The sequence below is a fragment of the Rattus rattus genome, chromosome 1, assembly GCF_011064425.1.
Source record: "Rattus rattus isolate New Zealand chromosome 1, Rrattus_CSIRO_v1, whole genome shotgun sequence".
NCBI lineage: Eukaryota > Metazoa > Chordata > Mammalia > Rodentia > Muridae > Rattus > Rattus rattus.
The window spans coordinates 154,051,643-154,070,788 of record NC_046154.1 but is presented as its reverse complement, the minus strand read 5'-3'; the positions used below and the strand labels follow the sequence as shown (position 1 = coordinate 154,070,788).

The following is a 19,146-nucleotide window of genomic DNA, read 5'->3' as shown; positions in this document are numbered from 1 at the left end:
CCATCCCTGGCACATCAAGTCACTGCAGGGCTGGGTGTCTCTTCTCCCACTGAGGCAGAAACAAGTACGCAGGTGACAGATTCATTATTGTTTTTCAATAATTTAATTTTTATTCACTTTATATCCCAATCAAAAGCCCCGCTCCTGAGTGAGATGGAACTTACTGGTTCTTTGGAAAGTTGATAGTGTTGGACAGTGTTTTGCTGGGGTAAACACATGGAGGAAAGTTTTACTGAGGCAGACACAGAAGAGAGAATGTTCTGCTAAAGCAAGCACATGAAAAGACACGTGGTGAAGGATTCTTCGCTAACAGCACGCGTGTATTGGTTCGCCTTCCATTGCGTAGCTGAGCTGCATTTGTTGAGACTCCACAGAGAGAAGCACACCAAGAAGCTTGAGGCGGGGTGCTTGTGCTGCAGCTTCCTGCTGCTTCCTCGGACTCGGACTGACTGGCAGCGTGAAGTCAGCTGAGACAGAGTCACATATGGGCAAGACCCGTAGGGAACACGTGACGTTTGGAGGAGTATAAATAGGACTCCACAGACAGTGATGAAGACAGAGCTTGGCTGGCTGGTAGAGCTAGCTGTGCAATGCTTGTTGGTCTTACGTCTTTGCTGATCTTTGCTTCCCGGAGAGAGACACAGCTGGTGTTCCTTCTGGTCCCATCTGCTCACTCTAGCCGAGGCTGAGGCTGGTGGTTGTGCCACTGCCACTGCCACTACCTGGCGTTTGCTATTCTGACTCTACTGAACTGGACTGCTGGTGTATCTGTGAAGTGCTTTTGAGTGGCTCGAGCTGCTATCCTGTGAACTGAACTGCTGATTTTCAGACAACACAGACAGGAGTCGCTCCAAAAAACCCTTTCAACAGGTCCACTTCCCCCCACCTCCCGTATCATTTTTTCCCATTGCCTCTGATGGGTAGTGGACTAGAAGGGAGGTTTAAACTGTTTAAGAATCATCATTAAAAGTAGGCTTTGAGGGCTGGAGAGATGGCTCAGTGGTTAAGAGCACTGAATGCCCTTCCAAAGGTCTTGAGTTCAAATCCCAGCAACCACATAGTGGCTCACAGCCATCTATGATGAGATCTGATGCCCTCTTGGTGTATCTGAAGACAGCTATGATGTCCTTCCCTCCATTACTCCCTCCCCTTCTCTGAGAAGGGGGAGCTCTCCTCCAGTACCACCCCACCCTGAAGCATCTAATCCCAGCAGAACTAGGCACATCCTCTCCTGCTGAAGCCCAACCAGGCAGTCCAGGTAGGAGAAGGGGATACAACGGCAGTGAACAGAGTCAGAAAGCGATAGCCCATTCCAATTGTTGGAGACCCACATGAAGGCCAAGCCGCACATCTGCTACCAACGTGTGGGGCCTAGGCCGACGCCATGCATGCTGTTTGATTGGTGGTTCAGTCTCTGTGAGCCCCCAGGGTCCAGGTTAGTTGACTCTGTGGGTTGAATGGAAACTTCTGGTTTCTTTGGGAAGTCAGTTATATCAAATGATATTTTGCTGGGGCACACAGGTGAAAAGGTGTCTTGCTAAAGCAGACACGGAAAAGAATATTTTTCTGAAGCAGACGCAGGTGAAAGGATGTTTTGCTATAGCAAACACAGGAAAGGGCCCATGATGAGGGAGTATGTCTTAGGGTTTTACTGCTGTGAGCAGACACTGTGACCAAGGCACGTCTTACAAATGACAACATTTCATTGGGGCTGACTTACAGTTCAGAGGTTCTGTCCATTGTCATCAAGGCAGGAGCATGGCAGCAGCTAAGCAGGCCTGGTGCAGGAGGAGCTGAGAGTTCTACATCTTCACCTGAGGCTGCTAGTGGAAGACTGGCTTCCAGGCAGCTAGGGTGAGGGTCTTAAAGCCCACGCCCACAGTGACACACCTCCTCCAACAGGGCCACACCTCCTCCAACAGGGCCACACCTCCTCCAACAGGGCCACACCTCCTCCAACAGGGCCACACCTCCTCCAACAGGGCCACACCTCCTCCAACAGGGCCACACCTTCTCCATCAGGGCCACACCTCCTCCAACAGGGCCACACCTCCTCCAACAGGGCCACACCTCCTCCAACAGGGCCACACCTCCAAATAGAGCCACTCCCTGGGCCAAGCAGACACAAGCCATCACAGAGTATAAACAAGGGTATTGGTGAGATTTCGGCCGCACTGCCTTGTATTCCCAGCGGATCACACGCGCACCCCTGCCTGCTCCTGTCCCCACTCCTCCATAACGCTCCCGCTCCCCAGGCTCCACCTGATGCTCGGCTGTGGGTGTCTGCATCTGCTGCTGGATGAAGCCTCTTAGGAGACGGTTATGCGAGGCTCCTGTCTGCAAGCATAGCAGAGCATCATCAATATGGACAGGGGTTGGCTCTTGCCCATGGGATGGGTCTCAAGTTTGGCCAGTGGTTGGTCGCTCCCTTAGTCCCCTCTCCATCTTTATCCCTGCGCAACTTGCAGGCAGGACAGATTTTAGGTTGAAGATTTCGTGGGTTGGTTGATGCCCCCCTCCTCCACTAGAAGTCAGTGAGACAAACCCCCAAACAGAACACCAATAGCTCAGCCGCGAAGATCAAAATGAACAGATATCCAAATGATAAGGACTGCAAAATAAAAACATCAGACAAATAAACTCGTCAAATTGAAAAGCTTTCGCAAGTCTAAGGACATCGTCAAGAGGACAAAACAGGGGGGCTGGAGAGATGGCTCAGAGGTTAAGAGCACTGACTGCTCTTCCAGAGGTCCTGAGTTCAAATCCCAGCAACCACATGGTGGCTCACAACCATCTGTAATGGCATCTGATGCCCTCTTCTGGTGTGTGTGAAGACAGCTACAGTGTGCTCATATATAATAAATAAATTTTTTAAAAAAAGAGAGAGAGACAAAACAGCAGCCTACTGAATGGGAAAAGGTCTTCACCAACCCTACATCCAACCGAGGACTAATATATAAAGAACTCAAGAAGTTAGTCATCAACAAACCAAGTAATCCAACTGAAAAACGGGGGTGCACAGATAAACAGAAAATTCTCAACACTGGAATCTCGAATGGCTGAGAAGCACTTAAAAAGAAATGTTCAGCTGTGCTCCTCCCTGTCCAGGAGACAGCTTCTCATGCCACATCTTCTCATGCGGAGTCAGCCTCATCCCGTAGACAAGATGGTGAAGGTCGGTGTGAACGGATTTGGCTGCATTGGGCGCCTGGTTACCAGGGTTGCCTTCTCTGCAGTTGGCAAAGTGGAGATGGTTGCCATCAATGTCCCCTTCATTGGCCTCAACTACATGGTCTACATGCTCCAGTATGACTCTACCCATGGCAAGTTCAACGGCACAGTCAAGGCTGAGAATGGGAAGTTCGTCAACGGGAAGCCCATCGCCATCTTCCAGGAGCGAGATCCCGCTAACATCAAATAGGGTGACGCTGGTGCTGAGTATGTCGTGGAGTCTATTGGTGTCTTCACAACCATGGAGAAGGCTGGGGCTCACTTGAAGGGTGGGGCCAAAAGGGTCATCATCTCTGCCCCTTCAGCCACTGCCCCCATGTTTGTGATGGGTGTGAACCACGAGAAATACAACTCACTCAAGATTGTCAGCAGTGCATCCTGTACCACCAACTGCTTAGCCCCCTGGCTACCAACTGCTTAGCCCCCTGGCCAAGGTCATCCATGACAACTTTAGCATCATGGAAGGGCTCATGACCACAGTCCATGCTATCACTGACACTCAGAAGACTGTGGATGGCCCCTCTGGAAAGCTGTGGCGTGATGGCCGTGGGGCAGCCCAGAACATCATCCCTGCATCCACTGGTGCTGCCAAGGCTGTGGGCAAGGCCATCCCAGAGCTGAATGGGAAGCTCACTGGCATGGCCTTCCGTGTTCCTACCCCCAATGTATCCGTTGTGGATCTGACATGCCGCCTGGAGAAACCTGCCACGTATGATGTTGTCAAGAAGGTGGTGAAGCAGGCATTTGAGGGCCCACTACAGGGCATCCTGGGCTACACTGAGGACCAGGTTGTCTCCTGCGACTTCAACAGCCACTCTCATTCTTCCACCTTTGATGCTGGGGCTGGCATTGCGCTCAGTAACAACTTTGTGAAGCTCATTTCCTGGTATGACAATGAATACGGCTACAGCAACAGGGTGGTGGACCTCATGGCCTACATGGCCTCCAAGGGGTAAGAACCCTGGACCACCCAGCCCAGCAAGGACACTGAGAGCAAGAGAGAGAGGCCCTCAGTTGCTGAGGAGTCCCCATCCCAACTCAGGCCCCAACACTGAGCATCTCCCTCACAATTCCATTCCAGACTCCCATAATGACGAGGGGCTTAGGGAGCTCTCCCTACTCTCTTGAATACCATCAATAAAATCCGCTGGAGGGGTTGGGGATTTGGCTCAGTGGTAGAGCGCTTGCCTAGCAACCGCAAGGCCCTGGGTTCGGTCCCCAGCTCCGAAAAAAAGGAAAAAAAAAATAAAGTTCGCTGGACCCTCCCCTCCAAAAAAAAAAGAAAAGTTCAATATCTTTAGTCATAAGGGAAATGCAAATCAAAACAACCCTGAGTTTCCACCTCACCCCAGTCAGAATGGCTAAGATAAAAAACTCAGGGGGGTTGGGGATTTAGCTCAGTGGGAGAGCGCTTGCCTAGCAACCGCAAGGCCCCGGGTTCGGTCCCCAGCTCCGAAAAAAAGAAAAGAAAAGAAAAAAAAAAAACTCAGGCAACAGCAGATGCTGTCGAGGATGTGGAGAAAGAGGAACACTCCTCCATTGTTGGTGGGGTTGCAGGCTGTTACAACCACTCGGGAAATCAGTCTGGCGGTTCCTCAGAAAATTGGGAATAGTTCTACCTGAAGCCCCAGCTATACCACTCCTGGGCATATACCCAAAAGATGCCCCAACATACAACAAGGACACACGCTCCACTGTGTTCATAGCAGCCTTACTCATGATACCTAGGAACTGGAAACAACACAGATGTTCCTCAGCTGAAGACTGGATACAGACAATGTGGTGCGCTTACACAGTAGAGCACACTCGGCTATTAAACAGAAAGACATCATGAAATCTGCAGACAAGTGGATGGAACTAGGGAATGTCATCCTGAGTGAGGTGACCCAGACCCTAAAGGACATGCATGGTGAGTACTCACTGACATTCATGGTGAACATGAGCCATGAAGTACAGGAACCCTGCTTCCCGCACACCCTGGCGGTCTCGCCCTCTCGCTAGTTCTGGCTCTGGCGGGCCATTGCAACTCGTGCTAGTTTATCTCAGCAGCCCCAGGCTGCCCCCATGCACTTTCCGACCTGCTGTCCACAAGCCATTCCAACGTGCACCCTGTCAGGCCGCCCCACCCTCAGTCACAGCCCGCTTGGCTGGTTGCCGCCACGCCACAAATGCACATCCCAATTCTGTGGTGGGCCCTATGCATCCAGCCATCATACACCCTCTTGAACTCAATTAAGTCACCCCATGAAAGAACACATCACACAATATCTTCTGATCCAATTGATAAGATATAATTTGCCCATCCAGACAACACAATATCCTGTACACACCCGTCCCTTAAGAATAATCATAACCTGTGCAGAGAGGAGTCTTAACATCCGCCACCATGTTCTCTCAGCTCCCCTACCCCCCACTCCTCCTCCTCCCCCCCCCTCCCCTTCCCCCTCCTCCTCCTCTTCTTCCTCCTCCTCCTCCTTCTCTGGCCTCCCTTGCCTCTCTGAAACTTCCCTCCCACCCATCCTTTCTTCTTATCCAATGACAGGCCTCGTTCTATCCGGTACCTGCCTTCACCTGCACAGTGACATCAGCCTACAGAACCACGTTACAGTCTACAGACCCAAAGACGTTAATGAGGAGGGCCCAAGGGAGAATGCATGAATTTCACTCAGAAGGAGAAATAAAATAGACCTTAGTGGTGGATGGAGGAAAGGAATTGGGTGGTGGGAGAGGGGCGAGAAGGGGTGGGGGAAGGGAAGAGGGCTGGGAATGAGAATGGAAATCGGTGTGGGCCGGGCATCTCTGGGACCAGCTGGAGGCTACAGGGAGTCTATAGGAGCCACCCTAACTGAGATTCCTACCAGAGGGGACATAAAGACTGAAGTGACCACCTGCTGTTGCCAGACAGTTTTTTTTTTTCCATTTACTTAGTAAAACTTCATGCTATGGAGCTTCTGTGGAGGTCAAAGGATGGCTTGTAGGATTCAGTTCTCTGGTTTTAGCCTTCCAGCATGTGAATTCCATGGATCTGCCTCAGGTCCCTGAGCTCACTGGGTACAGATATGGGCCACCAACAAGCCAGATGACACAGTCTAGCTCCATACTCTGTCTAGCCTGGAACCTGCAATGTTTGCCTTTCAAACATTGACAGGCATTCATCTCATAGCCAGCATTTGTTTTGAGACAGGGTCTCAGGTAGCACCAGCTGGCCTGGAACCTACTATGTAACTGAGGATAGCCTTGAATACCTAATTCTTCTGTTTCCACCTCCAAAGAGAAAAAATGACAACCGGTGTACCTGACCACAACCAGCCCTGGGCCCTTTTAAGTTTTTGGTGCTTGTCCACAGGGACAGCATCCTTGGGCCACATGTCCTTTGAAGAGAATACCTGGATGTTACATGGCACCCACACGATTTGATTTCTGTTTTGGTTTGGTTTGGTTTGGTTTGGTTTGGTTTTGAGACAGAGTATCTGTGTGTAGCCCTGGCTGTCCTGGAACTGGGTCTGTAGACCAGGCTGGCCTCAAACTCAGAGATCCGCCTGCCTCTGCCTCTGATTGCTGAGATTAAAAGTATTTGCTACCACACCTAGATGCTTTTATATTTTAAGTTAAAACTTTTTTTTTTCTTTTCTTTTTTTTTTCGGAGCTAGGGACCGAACCCAGGGCCTTGCGCTTGCTAGGCAAGCGCTCTACCACTGAGCTAAATCCCCAACCCCAAGTTAAAACTTTTTAAAGTGTGTGTGTGAGAGAGGGTGGGGGGAGACCGAGACAGAGAGACAGAGAGAGGGAGAGAGGGGACAACAGTGGCGATGATGGTGGTGCTTTGGAAGCCATTGGATTCCCTACAGCTGGTGTTGTGTGTGCTTGTGAACCAGCTGACATGGATGCTGAGAACCAAACTTGAGTCCTCTGCGAGGGTTTGGTAACAGAGAACAGAGCCAGCGGTCCTGTTGTCCTCTGACCCCCGCTGTTGCCTGTGTCAGGTGCATGCCCCCACCGCCCTCGAGGATAGAAATAAATGAATGAGTGTGGCTGGGACTCAGATGAGGGGCCTGGCCAGGCACATAGAAAACTCTGGGCTCCTTGCCCAGACCCAGAGGAGGGCCTAAGTTCAAGGTCAGCCTGGTACAAATAAGTAAATAAGTATAAAAAGCTGACCAAAAAAATAAGGAGACTGGAGAGATGGGATTCCGCTGTTGGATTTAGTGGGGGAGGGACAGCTCCTGCTTCTCTGTCTCCACCCTGCTTCTCTCTTTTTGTCTCCTTATATAGAGAAAAGCAATGGGAAATAAAATATTGTAAATGTAGAGATAGTAGCATTTACTGGAAAATACCTCCAGCCCTAAGGTCTGCCAGCTCGCTTTGGGTCCCTCGGACTTACCCTCTGTCCTGTGTGGAGATGCTCGGCTTCTCCCGGTGAGGGCCTGGGCTGGGCTTTATCCCTGTGCAGTCTGGGGTGGGTGGGGACAGCTGCTACAAGTGTTTCCACTGCCTGCACCCTGCTGAGCCAGATCTGCTCCGTGCTGAGGTGTCCCCTCACTAGTCCCAGCGTGAGCTGAGCTTTTACCGTCTCTGCAGCCTCTTAAGAATTGTTACTGATTCTTTTGATTGGTTTTTGAAGCCTGAACTCACTATGTAGAATGCACTGGCCTGGAACTCAGAGATCTCTCCGCATCCCCTGCTGTGCGAGAAGAAGGGCGTGCAACCTGCCTTTTGGCTTTGTGTACCTCCTTTTCTTTTCACACAGAGTCCCACACTGTAGCTCAGGCTGGACTCCCAACTTACAGCAATCCTCCTGTCTCAGCTTGTGCTTCCGTGCTTACTTAACCTTAGTCTACTTAAGTGTGTTTAAATGACATTTGTCTGTTTCGTGTGTGCTTGTTGGTAGACATCGGGGTGGCAGAGAGGGGGTCAAAGGACAACTCCCGAGTCAGTTTTTTTTCTTCTACCCTGTGAGTCCCAAATCAGCAAGCTTGGCAGCAAGCCCTTGCGTTTGTCCCCTGCCCTTTCTGGTTCCAGGCCGTGGACACACTGACACAGTGACCCATTTCTGCAGGTCTGCGGACTGACTTCCAGGAGACCGGGGGATTCTGCGTCAGTCTTAGCCTTTGGAAAATGCTGAGGCAGAAGGACTGTTAGTGTCGAGCCATAGTGGGCTCTAGAGCGAGACCATATTTTTTTTTTCTTTTCTTTTTTTCGGAGCTGGGGACTGCTAGGCAAGCGCTCTACCACTGAGCTAAATCCCCAACCCCGAGACCATATTTTAAAACCCCAAATACGGGCCGGAAAGACGGTTCAATGGGTAGAGATGCCATCTACTAAGTCTGCAGACCAGAGTTCAATCCCCAAGATCCATCTGCAGAAAGACCAGAACCTACTCACCCAAGCGCCCTGACCTCCACACAGACGGTGTGGCACAGGTGACTTACGCGCTAATCTAAAAGGCAAAGCCAACTGTTCTCCTTAGGAGCTTAGCCAGATAGGAAAACATCTGAAGACTCTGTGATAAACCACGAGGCCCCTGCCTAGAATCCCCAGTGAAGTGCTGTGTCCTGTGAAACCCCCAGGGATAGACTACACTTTCTTACTGTTGATTAAAATAGAAACCTACAAGTTCTAAGATAGAGACATGCTTATGTATTTACGAATAAAAATATAGTTAATAACAAAACTTATACAAAGTAATACAGACCAAGAAAAAACTATTATCGGGGCTGCAGAGATGGCTCAGGGGTTAAGAGCACCGACTGCTCTTCCAGAGGTCCTGAGTTCAATTCCCAGCAACCACATGGTGGCTCACAACCATCTGTAATGAGATCTGATGCCCTCTTCTGGTGTGTCTGAAGACAGCTATGCATAAAATAAATCTTAAAAAAAAAAAAAGAAAAAGAAAGGGAGATATAAAACAAAAACTTAAGAGTTGCTTTAAAAAGTCAGGTGTATACTCTGGTTTCTCTTCAGATCATATACATCTTTCACCTTTTACTAAAAAGTCAGCTGTGTCAGTATTTGCTGGGGCGGACATGTAAAAGATCGTTTATCGGATGCAGGCACAGGTAAGGAGATGTTTAGCTAAAGCAAACACGTAAAAGGCCACAGGATATTAAAAAAGGCCCAGCAGATGGTAGACGGCGCTGGATGGTATTGGTACGATAACCTTGGTGGTTATCGTCTGTGAAGACTTCACAACAGGAAACGCACCAAAAACTTCCGATGGCGTTCTAGAGGTTTCTTACCACTTCTGCAGACTCAGGCCAATTGGCAGAGTGACGTCAGCTGCTACAGACCCGTGTGGACTTCTCAGACAACACCCTTGGGAAGACACAGATGGAAGGAGGGAGTGTAGCCAGGACTCACCGGTGACAGCAGGCTTGCACGGCTAGCTTTGCGGCACTCTGCTGGTCTCTCGTCTTCATCTGCGCTGATCTTTGTTGAGAGAAGCACAGCAGAGAACTTCTCCTGGTGTCCTTGCTGGTCCTGGTGGCTCCCGTACTCATCCCAATTTGTAGAGGCCTGACTCTTTCTGCTGGGTCCTGCTGCCGCCGCCGCCACTGATTCCTGTTGCTACCCTGACACTGCTGAACTAGAGTGCCGATATATATCCTGACAACGCGGATGGGATTTGCTCCAAAGAAATATTTCTAAACAGGTCCACTTCCCTGACGGGGCTGGAGAGATGGCTCAGCAGTTGAGAGCACTGACTGCTCTTCCAGAGGTCCTGAGTTCAATTCCCAGCAACCACATGATGGCTCACAACCATCTGTAATGGGATCCGATGCCTTCTTCTGCTGTGTCTGACATAGCTACAGTGTATTCATATAAATAAAATAATCTTTAAAAAAATCTAAGACGGGGTTGGGGATTTAGCTCAGTGGTAGAGCGCTTGCCTAGGGAAGCGCAAGGCCCTGGGTTCGGTCCCCAGCTCCGAAAAAAAAAAAAAAAAAAAAAAAAAAAAATCTAAGACGACAGTGGAGCCTCCACCTAGAATCTCCAAGTGGGTGTTGGGGGCGTGGTCAGGGTGGAGCTTCCACCTAGAATCTCCAGTGGGTGTTGGGGGCGTGGTCAGGGGTGGGGCTTCCACCCAGTGAGGGGCTGGGGGAGTCGTTCAGGGATGAAACTCCTTAAGTCCTCAAGACCCTGGGCTCCATGCCCAGCCCCACAGAAGAGCAAAGCAACAGCTTGGGGGTGGTCTTGAGTGCTCCCTGATGCAGGAGCGCTTGAGTGCTTGCAAACAGGGGCTCTGTGATTACAAAAAACAAACCCCGGGGGAAAAAGCAACCCTATTTCCCGTAAATGCTTCCTCTTTTCTCAACTTTCTGTTGCCAATTTTAGCAGAGGCTCCTGCCCCCAACGCCAACCCAGAAACCTTAAACTAACTGCTAGGATTCTCATTTGGGTTTCTCGGTGTATTCCGTTTTATGTCTTTGTTGTTTGTGTGCGCAGGTGTGGAGGTCAGAGGGCAGCAGTCAGGGGTCAGTTCTCTCCTCCCACTCTGTGGGTCTCGGCAATCAGGGTGAGCTTTTCACCTTTGCCTGAAAGCGCCTCGACCCACTCAGCCATCCCAGCAGCCACAAAGTGGAAAGACCTAACCTTGTTTCCCACTGTCTGTCCCGAGACAGGGTCTACTCTGACACACCTAGATTGGCTTCTAGCCAGCTCAGGCCAATCATGAACCTGCCTGGTGCCTACAGAGCCAGAGAGTGGGTTGGATCCCTGGAGTTGGAGTCACAGGAGGTCGTGAGCCCTCAAGAGCAGAGGTTTAGTCCCCACTCAGGATCTGTCCCCACTGGACAGCGAGAGCTCTCACTCTGCTTCTCACACTCAAATTCTATTCCAAAGGTGAAACTGTTTCTGATTTTAACCTGGAAGTGAAGGATGGTGCTTAAGTCAAACTGCTGTTCAAATAGGCAATATTTGACCAAGTTTAGTCTCAAAAGACACAGTATTAACCTGGGTGGTGGTGGCTCATCCCTTTAATCCCAGCCCTTGGAAGACAGAGGAAGGCAGATCTCTGTGAGTTTCAGGCCAACCTGGTCTACAGAGTGAGTTCCAGGACAGCCAGAGCTACACAGAGAAATCTTGTCTCAAAGACAAAACAACAGGTCCCACAGAAGTCGGAAGGGGCTTCCGACCCCCCAGATCTGGAGTTCCTGGTGGTTATGAATCATCATGTAGATGGGAATAGAATACAGGTCATTTAGAAAAGCAGCCAGTTTTGTTTTGGTTGTTGGTTGTTGGTTTGTTTTTTGAGACAGGGTTTCTCTGTATAACAGAGCCCTGGCTGCCCTAGACTGATCCTGTCACAGACCAGGCTTGCTTGAAATTCTTGAGAGCACCTGTCTGCCCTGCCTTCTGAGTGCTGGGATTAAAGGCTTGTGCCACCACCACAGGGCCATCTGTTTATCAAGACTGGGGATTTTTTGGCAGTCCATGATTACTTGGAACTCCCAGCAATCCTCCTGCCTCAGTTTGAGTGGCTTTCACCACAACCATAGACTTTTACTGAATTCTGATCTTTGTATCACACCGTAGTTTGCTCACAAAAAGGAGATTAAGGGCAGGGTGTGGTGCACACCTTTGGGAGGCAGAGGCAGGCGAGCATCTCTGAGTTCGAGGGTAGCCTAGTTTATAGAGTAAGTTCCAGGATAGCCAGGGCTACACAGAGAAACTCTGTCTCAAAAAACCAAAAAGAAGAGAGAATAAGAAACTCTTTAAGACGAAATTCTATGAATAAGAAAAAGAGATGGAGGGGTTGGGGATTTAGCTCAGTGGTAGAGCGCTTGCCTAGCAACCGCAAAGTCCTGGTTTCGGTCCCCAGCTCCGAAAAAAAGAAAAAAAATAAATAAAAAGAGATGGAGAAACACCTTCAAATTGGGTCTATGAGAAAAATTGTTTAAATCCCAGTTTGACACAAATTTCTCTAGCTTGGATGATCTTAACTTGTGAAAGATTTTTCTTTTAAATCGTAAGTTATTTTCAAAACAGAGTCCCAATCTAGAACGTAATTACCCATTATTACAAGGTGATTAGAATAATTTTGCCGCGTGGGGGATGGGCACCAAGCTAACGCGGCCTAGTTCAGCCTCAAATACCCTTGACAGTTATGTCCTGACAATCAGGCTTCCTGGGGCGGGGCGTCCCGTGGGTGGTACCATAATAGTGTAAGATGGAGAAGGTGACAGACGACAAAACTGAAGGGCCACAGGTACAATCCGCGGCGCAGAGTCCTAGCCTTGGGGACTGGGGGAGGGGGGTAAACCAGGCTTTACGTCCTGTACGGCTACTTCACAAAAGTCCCGCCCCCAACGTCATAAAACCTCGAGGGCGGGCTCGTCAGAACTCCAACCAATCCTCAAAGGGACAAAAATCCGTCCGTTTTTCTGCACTGACCAATCAGAATTTTGTAGAGGCGGGACGCATCCGCTTTTCCAGTCTTTCCGCCCACAGAGTGACGCAAACACGTGGGGGCGGGACTCTCCTATCGCCAACTAATCATCAACGTAAACCTTCCGTCTGTTTTTTTACTTTCTCCAATCAGAAGCCGTAGTAGGTGGACGCATTTGGTTTTTCTGGGCTGCCACTGTGGCCCCACCCCATTCCTCCGTCGCCTCACGCTCCTGCGTTTACGCCTGCGTGTGGGGGCGTGGCCTGCAGTGACGACGCATATAAAAGTGGGCGTCGGCGCCGGCGCCATTTTGCGAACGGCGAGCAGCGGCGGCGGCGCGGGAAGTGCAGCGGAGGTTTTTGCTGGTTTCGGACCCCAGCGGCCGGATGGTGAAATCCTCCCTGCAGCGGATCCTCAACAGCCACTGCTTCGCCAGAGAGAAGGAAGGGGACAAACGCAGCGCCACGCTTCACGCCAGCCGCACCATGCCGCTTCTTAGTCAGCACAGCCGCGGCGGCTGCAGCAGCGAGAGGTGAGAGCCCTTCCCCCGCCGCCGCGAAGCTTTCAGAAACAGCGTCCGCGTAGGCCCTAGAGGGAAGCGCAACATGCGCAGGCCTGGAGCGGGGTCGGCCTCGGGGCGCCAGATAAGTCTCGGTAGCGCGAGATCCTCCCCTTTGTGGCGGCCACAATCGCGCCGGGGGCGGGGCGGGGCGGGGCCTGTGGCGCGGGTCTCGGACTCGGATTTGGGATTGGAGTGGAATTAGGGAATCGCTGGTTGAGGAATAAGGGTTGATTTGGTTGAGGATGGGAAACATTTCGCGAAATCGTAGGCTCCGATTTGGGGTTCGATTAGGATTTGGGGGTTCCGATTTGAGCCTAAGGTTGGGGAGAAATCTGGAAAGAGATTGGAGACTCCAATTTGGGGTCTGCGTCTCGGATCTGTGAGCCAGTTCTAATGTCAGATGGCGAAGTGTCTGGGATCACATGGAGGGGGTCTCGGGTAATAAACCATATGTTCTGTAGAGGAAGGGCTCGTCTCGGATTTTGGAGTTCTTTGCAGAATAGTCGGATTTGGGTGCTGTTGGGGAGGGACCCTATTATATATTTGGGTCCATTTTGAGGACATTTCATGGTGGGAGAGTATCGGATCAGATTTGGGGTGTTGAGAAGCTTGGTTTGGTTTAGGAGGAAGTCACAGGTTAAGAGGCTGGGGTTAAATTTAGGGTTTAAGTTGGATTTGATGACTGCATGTTGAGGGCTCTAATACTTTGGAGGGACTTGGGTCAGAACTGGAATGGGTCTTGAAAGTGGTCAGGTTTGGGGGGGGCTCACGATGGTATCTTGGGCTATGCAAAGTCCTATAGAGTGGCAGTAGGAACAGGAGGGGACTTGGGGTTGTCTGACTCCAGAGCATGAGTAGAGATGAGTGAGGTAGAGTTTTGGGGGCCACTGGTAGCTGCTGACTGGAGGGTGGGAAGGAGCAAGTGAACTAGTGTGAGAGGAGGAGGGGTTGGCAGCATGGAGAGTGGGGTGGCCCCGCTCCCTATCATGGACCACAGTGCTGAGATGACACAGCTTGAGGCCCTGTTGGTGTGGTGCCTTGCTACAAAAGGGGTGAGGGACAGTGACCTGGGTCCGTTGTCCCCAATGGCTCTTTAGTAGAAAGCCCTGGGAAGCCCAGGCACTTCCTGCTGCCCCCTGAGCATTGTCTCCTGCAGTTCTAGGGTTGCCCTTCATTGCTGTAGTAACCTGGGTCCGGGGCCTCGGTGGTGCTCCTGATGTCCCTCACCCACCCCTGAAGATCCCAGGTGGGCGAGGGAACAGTCAGCGGGATCACAGTCTTTCAGCTAGCATCCTGTACTCCGTGAGTACCTGTGGAGAGCCCGGGGGTGCCTGTCACTGATACAGTGAGCTGGCCATCCTGACAGCCCTGCTCCCCCAGGACGAGCGGCTGAATGTGACAGAGGAGCCGACGTCTAACGACAAGACCAGGGTCCTGAGCATCCAGTCCACGCTCACGGAGGCCAAGCAGGTCACCTGGAGGGCGGTGTGGAATGGTGGTGGCCTCTACATCGAGCTCCCAGCTGGGCCTCTGCCCGAAGGCAGCAAGGACAGGTAGGCCACTTCCCCTTGGGGCTGTTGGGATCTGGGGCCTGAGCACAGGTGATGCTAATGAATGACTCCTCCTTCAGTTTTGCAGCTCTACTAGAGTTCGCAGAGGAGCAGCTCCGGGCCGACCACGTTTTCATCTGCTTCCCCAAGAACCGTGAGGACAGAGGTGGGTATTGCTGTAGGGTCCTGGGGAGGGAAGCTCTGGCACCCTGAGCTCTGACCCTATGTCCCCCACAGCCGCCCTACTCCGAACCTTCAGCTTTCTTGGCTTTGAGATTGTGAGACCCGGGCATCCCCTCGTCCCCAAGAGACCCGACGCTTGCTTCATGGTCTACACGCTGGAGAGAGAGGACCCGGGTGAGGAGGACTAGGTGCCAGCCCTGCCCAGTGTCCCTGCACCCTCTCCCGGGTTTGTCCACATGTCATGATTGTGCAGAATAAACGCTCACTCCATTAGCGGGGTGCTTCTTCGAGCTGAATGCTGTGTTTGTCACACTCAAGTGGTGGCTTTAATTCTAAATAAAGGTTTCTATTTTACTTTTTTATTGCTGTTTAAGATGGTCAGGTGACCTGTTTTAGAGCAGCCTCCTTTGAAGTCTGGAAAAATGGTGTCACCTCCCCTGGCTCAAACCTAATAAATAAAGTGATCTCGTTCATCCCCTGTGTCTGTGTCTGCTGCTGGGGCTAGCTCAGGCTCCTGTTAGCTGTGGCCCACGGTCCCCACCAGGGAGGGTTCTGGGGCTTCCAGTCACTACTGAGCCTCTGCTTCAGTGGATGATAGGGTTGGGACCTCTTGGACATGGGAAGTTGTGGGGTCTATGACTGTTCCTCAGGTGACTGGCTAAACATGGCTGAGGTGGAGCAGCAGCACCTTTGGGTTGGTTGGGGAGAGGCTGGGCAGGAGCTGTGTGTGCTCGGCTACACTGGAGCGGGGCAGGGTGGAGCTGAATTGTAGACAGGGCAGAAGTTAAGGTGCAGCATTAGTGTTTGCAGTAGATTAGAGCCAGCATGGATGAACCAAGGCGTGGGCCAGTAACCTGGCAGGCTTGGGGGAGTCTTGTACCCCTGAGGGCGCTCAGGAACAGTGGGTGTCTGAACAAGACTAAGGCTGTGGCTGTGTTATGGTTGGGAAACTAGTACACAGAATAAGCTCTGTCCAGTAAGGGGCCTAAGCTGAAACTAGTGTCATTTTAGGCTATGAGATCCTGTGTGGAGGCCTCCAGTGTCTCATGGAGCCCACAACCTTGGGGACCAGTGGATAGACCAGGAGAGCTTTGTCACAAGAAGCATGTGGAAGTAGCCAGGTAGAGAGTGTTGGGGTGGTGGGAAGGGTGAGGTTAGACCTTGGCAATGGCCATATAGTTCTGAGAATTCCTCTCCCGTGCTCATTGGGGTGCTGTGGGGTCACACAGCCTGCTGACCAATCACAGAAATGGCTGCCTTCATGGAGACCTGGGCCATTGGCCAGTGACACAACCCCTCTGTTCTGTTTTTTGTTTTGTTTTCTTTTTTGTTTGTTCCTTTGTTTTCAGATAGCCCTGGCTAGCCTTAAGTTTCCTTGTAGCTGGGGTTGGGGATTTAGCTCAATGGTAGAGCGCTTGCCTTGCAAGCACAAGGCCCTGGGTTCGGTCCTCAGCTCCAGAAAAAAAAAAAGAAAAAAGTTTCCTTGTAGCCAAGGATGACCTAGAATTCATGATCTTCCTGCTCCTGAGTGCTGGGGTGACCCTCAACTCATGTTTAAGTTAAGTAATGTGTGGTGGTCTAGGGATCCTGATAGATCTTAGCCAGTGACAGTGAGGTGCTCTCACAGGGGTCTTAGGGGCCACGTGGTCCCACTGTAACACCAAAAGCAGTTTCTTGAGCTAGCAGGGTGTCAGGAACTCAGTTGTGTGAGATCCAGCAATCGTAGAGATTGTGGGTGTTGTATCGCACGTGGGTTGGGACGTTACCAATCAAGGACCTGATAGTTGACCCCTTATGGGATAGCTGTTCCTCAGTGGGCAGCTCTCTCTGACCATGGCCTCCCTCAGAAATAGCAACATGCCTGTCATCCCAGTTAGAGGCTGGGACAGGAGGATCTGGGGTTCCAAGCTACCCTGGTTTGCACAGACTATGAAAAGCAAAAAGACTTGAGGACAGCCTCAGGAACGAGCACGCCATGGTACAACCCTGTTCTCATTCAGGAACCCCAGGTAGGAGACGGTCACTTCCCAAACTCACGTTTTAGGGGACTGCACTCCCAAAAAGGAATAGCAGTCATGCCCCGGGTAGACAGTTCACTCGTGGAGAGGTTCCTAGCAGGAGCCAAGAGGCTGCCAAGTGACCAGCCTGACTGCAGCCTCCTCAGCAGAACCAAGAAGACCCGCTCACTTTGTTTCTTCCTTCCGTCCTTCACTTTCGTCTTGAGGCGGTCTCATTGTGGAACTGGCTGTATAGGTCAGCATGGCCACAAAGATCCACTTGCCTCTGACCCTCCCTCCAGTACTGGGGTTTCATGCAAACACCACCTCGCCTGGCTACTTTTATTGTCTTTAATTCTGTATGCGAGTACGTGTGTGCAGCGTGTGTGGACTTGCCTGAGAAGACCACGGGCATTCGATCAACTGGAGCTGGTGTTAACAGACCATAGTAAGCCAGCCAACTTGTGTTGGGCCAGAGTCGGATACTGCAAAGCCTGCTGCTATACGTGCTTAACCACTGATCCATCTCTCCAGCTGGCAAAGAAGCTCAAGCATGCACTTAACCTTTGAGCTTTCTCCAGCTCCTAGGTCTTTTTTTTTTTTTTTTCAGCTCCTAGGTCTTGTGGTGCTCCAGATAAACTCAGGGTTTCATATGCTAGGCAACTACTGACCACACCCCCAGCCCCTCATTGAAGGATTCTAGGCAGGGCTCCACCCCTGACCACGCCCCCAGTCCCTCACTGGGGATCCTAAGTGGGAACTCCACCTCTGACCACGCCCCCACCCCCCATGCTGGGGGATTCTGGGTGGGACTGCCTCAGTCTCCCAAACAGCTAGGCTAACTGGCTTGGATCACATTGTCTTGTTTGGACCATAAAGTGCCCCTATACAGGGCACTAGAACACTGAGTACCAGGCTTCTTCCTGGGCCCAGGGAGCTGCTCCAGCCAGACTCCTGAGTGCGTGCTGCCTCTGGAGGGTGGGATGAACTGGCTGGCCAGGAAGGAACTGTTATTTCAGTAGCTGGCTGTGGGTGACTAGAGTTGCTCTTGCTCTCCTGGGGATTTGGGGGGCACATGTACACAGTGCATGGACACAGGTGTCACCTTTTGAGGAGACTGAAGTTATTTGCTCCCAGGACCCTCCGAGATGGAGGTGACTCCTGGCCTCGAGATCTCCGCAGAACCTTGGAGGTGGTATGTGATCACGGGGACTGCTTGCCTTCTCTGACTCACTTTCTCACCTGTGAAACAGGACGCCGGGCATCTCAGGACACTGGGAAGCACTCATCACAGGCTGGAATTGGGGCAGAACGTCCAGTCCCGAGGGCAGCAGGAGGACACACTTAGAGGTAGATGAACCACTGTATACACAGGTTCTAGTCCCAGAGCTCTCAGCCCCCAAAGCTAGGCAGGTGCCTTAGCAGCAGCCTGGCCCCCTCCACCCAGGCCCCCTTGAAAGAGGAGGTGTCAGGCTCAGTCAGACAAGGTAGGTCCAGAGTGGAGCTGGGACCTTCTCAGGGCTGCCCCTCACCTCCAGCACCCTGGAGGAGCTAAGACCCTGAAGTGAGCAGGCCTAGGGCAGGGGCAGGGGCGATGAGACTTACACTTCTCATCCGGCACCCTGCATGGGGAAGCTGAAGAATCCGAAGCTGAAGATAGTGAGTTTGAGACCAGCCTGGGTTACATGAAATTCTATTAAAGAATAACGGCTCGAATAATAAATTATTAGAAGGCAGGCGCTGATCCAGTGACTTTGATTTAGGGAGGCTAGGGCAGCACAGTCTGGGGACTTCATTTCCCTGGGTTCTTGTTGATAGGACACCTAGGAAGTCCCTGGTGCTGGTCTACTACAGAGTGCATGGACTGCCCTCTTAACTTTTCCAGCCCTGTCCTACCCTGACAGGGAAAAATCACTCACACACCTGCTGGTGACGCCAAGTGTCTGAGGTGCTGGGGATAGAATCGGCTTCCTGAAAGCAAGGTGAGCCCCAGCCTCAGTCCCAAGTCTATAAACATCTCACCTTCTAATTTGTTACATAGCTGAGGCTGGCCTGCCCCTGCTCCAGGGCTGGGTTGAGGTGTCTATCACCATGAAAGGCCCTGCCTCCAGCAGCTTCTCTCCCAGGTCACCCTTGCAATCAGAGTCACACAGCTTCCCAACCTCAAAGGAGGGACCCAGCCACCCCAACACCCACCGCAATCCCTCCTATGGGAATAATTATATCTAAAAGTCTGAC

General features: G+C 51.5%; 1 protein-coding gene and 1 pseudogene across 1 annotated transcript; both read left to right on the top strand.

Annotated features, from left to right (window-relative positions):
• The first annotated feature begins 3,166 nt into the window (after nt 1-3,166).
• LOC116889860 lies at nt 3,167-4,175 on the top strand (annotated as a pseudogene).
• An 8,738-nt stretch (nt 4,176-12,913) lies between these two features.
• Nucleotides 12,914-15,385, top strand: Oaz1 (ornithine decarboxylase antizyme 1). The gene is given in 6 exon segments (XM_032907449.1): nt 12,914-13,148; nt 14,335-14,392; nt 14,394-14,480; nt 14,559-14,731; nt 14,809-14,894; nt 14,966-15,385. Coding segments are annotated over 6 exon segments (684 nt in total). The 5' UTR covers nt 12,914-13,002; the 3' UTR covers nt 15,100-15,385.
• Nucleotides 15,386-19,146: the final 3,761 nt, after the last annotated feature.